Genomic DNA, 10,363 nt, shown 5'->3' with positions numbered 1-10,363 from the left:
TAAGAAAAACCTTAGGCGATCAAGGCATTCCTTCAAGGTTTTCATGCAAAGTGCAACGTGATATTCGTAGATTCAATTCTAAAGTAAGGTATGGGTTTTTATCTTTGGATTACTTTACCCAATAGGCTTTTAAAATGCTTTGAATTCAAGAATATCGAAACTAGGGTTGTTCCCAATGAATCACATGTTCATCTCCCTAGTTCTTCGTATTTCTGATTCTTGTAGTACGTATAGTGTAAATCTCGAACACGTAATTGGTATGTGGTGCTTACTAATCATTATGTGTAGGTTCAGTGATTTATAATGTCAAATGAAACCTATATGTTTGATCTATATGATTAGGGTATTATTTACGTGAAATAATAAATGTAGTGATGCCTATGTGTGTTCGAGAAGATGAAGTTGTTATAAGTTGTTCATTGAATTGTTTTTATAGGATATAAAAGGTTAAAAGTTGGCTTGTTAACATGATGAGACTACTATAATGTATTCATGAAATAATTGACTTGGATAGTGATAGTATAATAGTTTGATTTATGTCAATAAATTGGTTAGCAATATTATTTAAAAAATATGTAAAGTCATACCAATCATCACTCAATGAACTCATAACATAGGGTGTTCCAATAATTGGGACAAGTCCAAACATATCCTATTCACACGAACTTGTCAACATAATATCATTTTGAATAAGTCCTTACAATTTCCATAAAAAAATGGTACAAGACTATGAATAAATGTTGAACAAGATAAGGTGAGTAATGAAATAACTAAAGGCTATGATTTATGAAATTGACCTAATATAGAGTATAAAAGAAAGTGAGATAAGTCTCATTTACACTTAAATAATTATGTTAAAGATACTCACATAGGAGGATGTTAGAAATCGTTAGAAAAGTGTCATTCACACCACAACGATAATGTAATACTTATGTTCACATTCATCAAGTAAAGAAAGTGATGACAAGACATCCATTGAGCTAAGTATACCTCATACTAGAAGCAAGCTTCCATAATGCATGACTCAACTCTAGAAGATGTAAAGTATATGAAATTGAGAAAAGCACCAATAGACTAGCAATGAACTTGTGCAAGCACATGTAAGACTCATGATATGAGGCTATAACCAAGGTGGATAAGACTCTCCGAAATCTCCTAGTCTTTGAATTATGTTGCAAGCATACGTACTAGCCAGTGATTCCACCTAAGAGTGATAGGTAGTATTTGTTTTCACTTTGGCCGGTGAACAACCTCTTTAGTGTGGGAAAGACACTGATTTCATGTTTAGCTCATATGATCTATGTCGGTTAAATGCTCCAGATTCGGTTTCACTTTAGCCGGTGAACAACCTCTTTTCAATGTGTGGAAGTACTAGATTTCATGGTAATTTACATGATCTAGGTTCATTTTAGCCGGTGAACCACCTTTTTTAAGTGTGGGGAAGTACTAGATATCATGTTAATTTACATGATCTAGATTCATTTTAGTCGGTGAACCACCTCTTTTCAGTGTGGGGAAGACACTGGATTTCATGTTAACTCACATGATTTAAGTTAGTTAAATGGTAAAGATATTATTAAGAATGTGAGAAACAAAAAAAAGAAAATTATGTTAAAAGTGAACATGAGATTAAAGAAGAAGAGAAGTAGGTTCAAACTGAACTATGTAAGCATAATGATCAAATAATGGGCATAGCCAATAAAGATTGGCTTATAAGAGAAAAAACTTAATAACTCATCAATTGGAGTATCAATATATGCCCCAACATCTTTATATTATGAAAATGATCAAATAATGGGCATAGCCAATAAATATTGGCTTATAAATACACTCATGCCCAATTTAACAAGAATGAGAAATATAACTTGTGAGTAGGGTAGCCAAATCATTTCCGTAGTCTTTTGGATTACATACTTGATTCATTGTAGATATAAGACTACAATGAACCATTGCACTTGTAGGTAAAATATAGGATCAACGGAGATAATTTAACAACACAACAGAAAGAACAAAAGACTGAAAAATAAACTAAAGGCTTTAAAGGTGAGCTCTCGGCCTAAGGGAGAAACCTTATTAACTTTTATTTGAGTTGTTCTAAAATTATGTTCATAATTCCAAGGACTTATGTACATATAGAAAATGATTTGTGTGCTTTAAATTCATGAAAACATGTCATATTCATAGCATGAATCACAAATAACAAATTAGAAAAGTATAGTGAATTCACTTTCAAGAAACAACATGTTTCTATAGGAAGAGCTTTCCTTTATCATGCATATTTATTATGTGTTTATGTTCATATACGCATACTTAGTACAAGTGTGTACTAACCCACATACTATAACTATTTTTGTAGGCGCAGGTCGGATAGAATATCGGAGATTCATTGAAGCGGTTTGGATTAGCGATCTCTAGACTTTGGTAGGTCCTCTTGAGTTAGAGGATGCCTACATTTATTATTCTATCTTTAGTACATTAGAAATGGCTAGTGGATGTTGTCCCTTACATTTCATTTCAAACATTTGTTCAAGCTTTGTATTAAGGCCAGTTTAGCAAACTATTATTAATATTATGATTCCTTATTTCAATTGTTTAATATATTGATAGATGGTTGTTTAGTTTGAGCTTATTAGTATATCACTATTATGCAGTTATTATGAAGTCTAAGTACACTTAAATAAGTATTAAAAAGTTAAAAATTTTACTCAAATTTAACTGTATGATTCTGATGAAATCTAATAATAGGCTTGTCTGCGACCACTGAGAGTTTAACGACGCCGGACTGATCAGGGATCTAGATTTCGGGTGTGACAAAATTGGTATCAGAGCATGAGGTAAAATTACCTAGGAACTATGTCTTAACACAACCACGTTGAGTAGTTTCTAACTTAGGGTTGTAAACTTCACCACAATCATGACTTAGAGACTTAGTGATGTTAAAAATATTCTCTTCTTCTACGCTTTATTGTGATGTCTAGTGCTTTGACATTTTGTTTCATTCTAGCATCTAACTTCCTTTTTAGGTGTATGTGTAGAAAAATGAACATAAGAAGAAATGCAGGCAGGAGAGTTGGAGAAGCAGCTGCTGGGGGAAACCAAGCTCCTCCTCAAGCCCCAACTGCTAGAGTGCAAGTACATGTCAACCCAGTTGTGTTAACGGATGGAAAATTGAGAGCAACACTAGTTAAGATGGCCAAATGCTCAGGCCATCACTGCTCAGGAATAGGCTATTAAAGTCAAGTACACTAGAGAGGGTTGTCCCAGGAAGAACCCACATGCTAGCATCGTGGCTAGTAGACTTACAGATTTCACCAGGATGAATCCTCCAGCCTAATTTGGGTCCAGAAAAATTAAGGATACCCAAGAGTTTGTGGACGAGGTCCATAAGATTATCCGTTCTATGGGTGTAAATGAAGAAGAGAAGGATAAGTTGTCTGCATACCAGCTCAAGTATGTGGCTCAGGTATGGTACAAGATGTGGATGGATGGCGGAGCATCAGGAAATGTCCCCATCACTAGGGACGTTCTGAACACTGCATTCCTGGAGAGGTTCTTTCCTAGAGAGCAGCAAGAGGCTAAGGTTTAGGAGTTCATCAACCTACGTCAGGTAGGTATGTCAGTCAAGGAATACTCCTTGAAGTTTGTTAAACTTTCAAAATATTCTTCGTTGGTGTATCGGAGTATCTGGAGAAGGAATGTCGGTAAACCATGTTCCATGATAACACAGACCTTTCTAGGTGGATGGTACATGCACAGCAGGTGGATGAGAGTTGTTAGAGAAATACAGATTGAGAAGGAAAGAACCCTAGGCCTTCGGATTAGGCTAGTTCTAGTACTGGTAGGAGTTCGTTTGGATCTAGGACAGGCCCAAGTTCTATAAGGGAAATTATAGAAATGCCTAGTGTGACAAAATGTTCTGTGGTAAGTGTGGTCGTTCGCATGGAGGTTAGTGCATGGTAGGTTCTAATGCTTGCTATGGGTGCGGCAAGAGTGGGCATATGATCAGGGACTGCCCACATGTGAAGAATCACACCAAGGCAGATACTCAGCCTCAGCTTAATCCTACTGCTGTAGCTAAGACTACCAAGAGGAACAGGTTCGATGCTTTTAAACGTAGAGAGGAGCAGGAGAAATCAGCCAATGTGGTCACTGGTAACTTGCATGTCTTTTCTTTTTAGTTGTATACATTGATAGATCCAGGATCCACCTTGTCTTTTGTTACTTATTTAGTAACTAGTAAATTTGACTAGCTTCTTTAGATATTACATGAATCTTTTCTAGTTAGTACTCCAATAGTGTCACGACCGAAGTCTAGACCCCAGAGCAGACCGGCGTCGTTGACCTCTCTAAGGTCGTAGACATGCCTACTTATGTCATTCATACTTTGTCTAGGTTAATTTTAGCGGAAAATTTTAAATTTTTTGTTTCTTAACATACATACTAATCATTTTATTACATTCATAATTGTTCAACATCAACCATCTAACATTAAGATCATCAAATGAAGGATATAGTTTAAATAGCATGAAATGTAAACTTGCCAAAATGGCACCAATACAATGTCTGAACAAAAGCCGAAAGAAATGCTAGTGGAACATACTCCACTAGCTCAATCCTATAAATAAGCTAGAATATAACGGGAAAGCATCCTCCAAAACATGAGGGCCTACAAAGTCTGGATGAATGCTCTATGTCCGGATAGTTTCACTGTCAACCTATAGCTCTAGCATCAATTTGTGCCTGCACCTAAAATTGTAGAGTTGTATAGGGTTAGTACACACTTGTACTAAGTATTGGTATATGCAAGCACACACCAAGTATATGCATAAGTAAGCATAGATCTTTCCTAAAAACATGATTATCGAAAGTCAAGTCAGTGGACTTGCCAGATTGGGATTATGAAAGTTAGTGAGATTTCCATATTTAGATTAGGAAAGTGAGCGAGCTTTACAAATTTGGATAAGGAAAGTCATGCCATGAGAGTAACATTCATCATCATACTTATCATATAGCACACACCACATAACATCTTACACATAGCACATAACATATTACATATAGCACATAACATTTTTCATATTATTCGTTCAAATTTCATGAGACATTGGAATCATGGACTTGACATCAAGACCTTCCAAAATGAGGGCTCACAATAAGGGACCTTAACTACAGAGCCTTCTTTAGTAAACACAGAGTCTACTGGATTCATTCATATGTACTTTATTTCATTTTTTTCATAGGCTAGTGTAAACACCAGCTGTACCTTGGATGTAGTCTAAGACTTTCATCGGGTTCGTTGTGAAATGATCAAGAATGACCTAGTGTCATCACATAAGTCTAGCTCACCTCCTGATCATCCTATCCTAACACCTTTTGTATCATTCATTTAATTATGTGCATCATTTGAGACTGGCCTCATTCATTCATTGGGAACTTTAACTTTAACCGACATAGATCATATGAGCATCATGAAATCGTGTGTCTCCCCCACACCAAAAAGAGGTGGAACTACCGGCAAAAGTGACCCAAAACATGCCAGCATACATGGGTATTGAACCCCGCCAGATCCTTATATTGGCAGTATAGGTTTAAAGACTAGGAAATATGAGGAGACCTATACCCGGCATGTCGGACACTATCATCTCATGAGAGTTACGTGAACCTCTGCTCTTCCCGAAAGAAGGCATCACCTCTCATAGCGAGTCTATCGGTGCGCAACATAAAGTTCCATTACATTCAACTCATACGTCATGGAAGTTGGCTTCTAGTATTAGGATATCATATCTCAATAGATGATTTCTCATCTCATCATTAGTATTAAGTTTGTTAATCTAATACTTTCATTATAGTGTTGATAGAGACTGGTCTTTTCATTAACATTACACTCTCATAGGTGAGTACTTTGTTAACATTTACTTAAGCTCATTTGACATTGCTCTCATCTTTTACATTAGCCTCATATCATGTTCTCACCAAATTCATTAACTTTAGCACATTTTTTATTCATAATCACTCACCCCATTTTAGGTGAATGTTCATTTCATCATATGCCTATGCACTTGGCCATTAAGTGTGTTTCACATTCTTACTTAGCCCTTCTAGGGTTCCATCATTTCATTGTTCATTTTATCATTTCTTTGTTCATTTCATCATTTCATTGTTCATTTCATCATATACCAATTCACTTTTCCATTTAGGGTGTTTCACACTCTTACTTAACCCTTCTATGGTTTCATCATTTCATTGTTCATTTCATCATTTCTTTGTTCATTTCATCATTTTATTGTTCATTTCATCATTTCATTGTTAATTTCATCATATAACAATGCACTTAGTCATTTATTGTGTTTCACACTCTTACTTAACCCTTCTAGTGTTTCATCATTTCATTGCGTACATCTTAGGTTCACTTATTTTTAGACCTTTGCTAGACTTATGGGTACATACAAGTTATGAGGCTTAATTCATAGTTCGTTTAAGTGATTCATATCTTCCTGACATTATGTGGTACGACACTTATTCATCTTGTAGGTATGCCAAGATCTCAATTTCGATCTATGTAGGAAGCATTATTCTTGAATATTTAATTCACGTATGACTTATGAATCAATACTGATTTTGGGCAAGTGAACCCGGTTTCAAATCCCTGGGACAGCACTAACATTTTTTTCATTTACATTATTTCATCCATACGGCTTGGGGACCCAAGTCCAATCCCCAATGCCTTCGTTTTATTTTTACCTTAATTTCTCCCTTCATTTGTCGCGTAATAGAACATAGAGGATGTGGTATCGAACCCCCACAACCTCATTTACTTTTTATTTTCATTACTTTTATTTTTTATCTTTTGGCCGAGGGATTGTGAGTTCGAACCCTCACAGCCCCTCTTTGTTTTCTTTTAATTTTCTCCTTGAATCATCCTAGGAAGTCATGGGTTTGATTTCCACGCCTCACATCTCTTTTCTTTCATTTTCTTAACCCTCCTTCACTGTAGAGGTCGTGGGTTCGATTCTCACACCTCACATTCCTTTTTCTTTCATTCATAGTTTTCTTATAGTGAGGTCTTGGGTTCGATCCCAACTGACCTCACATATTTTAAACATTATTGTTGAACTCCTCTAAACTTCAACATTAGCAAAAATTAAACCATCATATTTGCAGCCTACTTTCTTCAACATTTATACGTTATTTCATAGGGTAATTCGTAGATCATTTAATACGTTCTTAAGTGCATTTATAATGGATTCGCTTACCAATGGATTATCACTCAAATCAGCCACATTTTATCTCATATGAACATCATGAATTACATAATCATTTGTACATGAAATACAACAACAACAACACATTTTTAGATCCTTAACCCGAGGCACATAGTTAAGGTTCACATTGCACACAAACGTACACATAATTTCGGAAAAACATGAAAATAAGTCAGATAATTCTGCACATACATATAAACACATAATCATCACAAAAAAACGTTTCATCTGTAGTTTTCTGCCAGCAAACATAACCAACCTATGATTCAATGGTAGCTATTGATAGGGACATGCAACGGGGAACAACCCTAGTTTTCGGAATAGATTCATCTGAACCTTAGGGGTGTACTTGTAAAGGGACCAAGAGAGAATAGAACCCATACCTTTTTGACATTAAAACCTTGAATTTATGCCAAAAAATTCACCCAAGATCACGTCCAAATCCCCTAAAAGTCAATACCAACTCGATGAACAAACTTCTCTTTGCCTACGTGATTGATTTTATTTGTTTTCTTATATTTTCGTTATGAGTTCTTCAAGTGTGAGAAACATTGGTTTAACTAATGTGTTTTGAAGCTATTTGGCAGAGAGAATCGTGAATGAGAGTGATAGAGACGTGAGATAGAGATGAGCGTGGGAGAGAATATTTTGCTTAGGATTAGGAGTCTTTTTTAGAACTTAGTCAATTAGGGTTTTTATTTCATTATTAAAAATCTGATTTCCTTTTATTTTAACTTAGATAATAAATATTAAATATAAATTAATTACATTAATTTACCAACTTAAAGTAAAAATAATTTAATTCATTGCTTCTATCTAGGTTCGAACCCAGGTGGAGCAAGACTTCACTTCTATAGCCAATTTTCGGCCCTCTCTCCCCAAAATTCCTCTCCACCTTATTAATTGAATAATTAATTATATACTTAGGGTAATTAGGATACTAACCTTAGACTGGAAAAAGACCATTTTATCCTTAGATCCTCCAAACCTAAAATTTTCCTTTTTTAAGTGTGTTAAAGACTCCTTCAAGTAAATCTTCATATTTGAGAGCTCTACATGGTTGGACCCAACCTTTTATAGATCCGCTAACTGCCAAGTTAGTTGGCTTGTCTGTAGCAAGGGTTCAGAAGTCTAGTTCTATGCCCATCAATCCGTGTGAACCCGGTCTAATTGTAGGCATTCTAGACACATTAAGCATTACTTCGGATATTCATTTTTAGGGTTGTTACATTATCCCCACCTTAGGAACATTCATCCCCGATGACACTACTCCTTACTAACAATAAGTAAGTCATCTATAGAATGTATTCCTACATAGGTAATTTCATACTCCCTACTGGTGAATACTAACATAACAGTGTACATCCTTGAAACCAACCTGTAGCTTCACATTATTGGACTAAGGAACTCTTTCCTAAACTAGTCTCATCAAAGCATACAACATAAATAAACATGTAAGTCATACAAATCAGCAACCAACATGATGACTCAAACATATTAACCTCATATTAGTGCATAAACACCATACACAGTCAAATACATGAAAGAATAATTAAGGCTACGCATTCGAGGCTTTACCAGAGGTGCCTTCCCCTACACCCCTAGACTTGACTGCGAAGAATTGTTGCCTCCTTTGATCCTCTTCACTTGGACCATTAGGTTGAACTCACTCTTTCCCTGTTCGTGACTTATCCTATTTGGACAATGATTCAACATATGAACCAGTTTGTCACAACTGTAACAAGCGTTGGTGCCCATCATACACTCTCCTCCATGTAGTTTGCCAGACTTCCTGCAAGGTTGTCTCTCCTGAGGTGTATCTACTTAATTGTTTCTCTTAACTCTAGGGTCAGAATTCTTATCATAACGACCCTTGGATGAACGTTACTCCCCTTTGTGGGAGAGTCCCTTCTTAAACCTGGGTTTATCCCTGATTTTAGTACTACTCTTCATTGCAAAATTCCTTGACCTGTTTCGTGGCCTAGTGTGTTTTCTTCTTTCCTCCACTTGCTGGACATGGACCATAAGTTTCAAAAGGTCCATACTTTCATGCATCATAGCTGCCCTACACTCCTCCTCAAGATCCTCAGCAATCCCTGTCAAGAATCTAAACATCTCGTCTCTGCTGTTAGACACAAGAGAAGTGGCATAACTCAATAATTTCAAAAACTTCATGGAATACTCATTGACTGTCATCGATCCCTGTTTAAGGTTGATAAACTCCTCAACCTTGGCCTCCCTCATCTCCCTGGGGAAGAATCTCTCCAGGAAGGCTGTATTAAAAAGCTCCCAAGTGATCAGAACTACGCCCAAAGCTCGACTATACTTCCACATCTTGAACCAACTCTGTGCAACATCCTTGGGTTGATAGGAATTGAACTCTTCTTTCTCAGTATTGCTGGCCCCCATAGCCACCAAGATCTTATGCACTCTGTCCACCAACTCCTGGGGGTCCTCTGAAGTCTTAGACATTGTGAAAATAGGAGGATTCATCCTCGTGAAGTCACTCAGTATGTCATCCATGGTACGAATCGGTGGGTTCTCCCTTTGAACATTTTGCCGGTTGACTTGGTCAGTTATGGCCTGAGCCTGCATAGTGATGGCCTGTTCCATCTGGGAAAGAGATGCCCTCACCTCAGCGTCAGTCAACCCAGTAGGGTTAACAAGCATGGCTACTCCTTCAACTGGAGCCTGGGGTGGAACTTGATTGTCCCCAGCAACTGCTCCTTCTCTCATCTTACCAATTGCTCTCCTAGTGTTCATTCTCTGAAAACAACAAGGGTTGATATTAGACACACTTATAACACTAAGAAAATCAGACATTAGGAAAGGCACGGTTGGATAAGAAGAGGGTAAATTTTTCCTATGCATCATGCAGTCTATAATCCAAAATAGTGGTGCACTTCACTACCATGACTTAGAAACTACTCAATGTGGTTGATGTGAACTTACTATCCTTGGAATTTAACATAGTGCTATGATACCAACTTTTTCACGACCGGGGTCTAGACCCCAGACGAGACCAGCATCGTTAATCTCTCAGAAGTCGTAGACAAGCCTACTTACGTCATTCATACTTCGTCTAGGTTAATTTTTGCAGA

At 36.8% G+C, this 10,363-nt stretch overlaps 1 protein-coding gene across 1 annotated transcript; it reads right to left on the bottom strand.

Moving 5' to 3' along the window:
• Positions 1-9,146: 9,146 nt before the first annotated feature.
• Positions 9,147-10,025, bottom strand: LOC109121244 (uncharacterized). Its single transcript, XM_019215912.1, has one exon. It carries the CDS (start codon positions 10,023-10,025, stop codon positions 9,147-9,149), a length of 879 nt encoding a protein of 292 aa, XP_019071457.1.
• Between the last annotated feature and the right edge of the window lie 338 nt (positions 10,026-10,363).

This window comes from Solanum lycopersicum, chromosome 10 (assembly GCF_036512215.1).
Source record: "Solanum lycopersicum chromosome 10, SLM_r2.1".
In the NCBI taxonomy this organism is placed as follows: domain Eukaryota; kingdom Viridiplantae; phylum Streptophyta; class Magnoliopsida; order Solanales; family Solanaceae; genus Solanum; species Solanum lycopersicum.
Note: the sequence above shows the minus strand (reverse complement) of the source record. Positions and strands in the feature narration are given on the sequence as shown.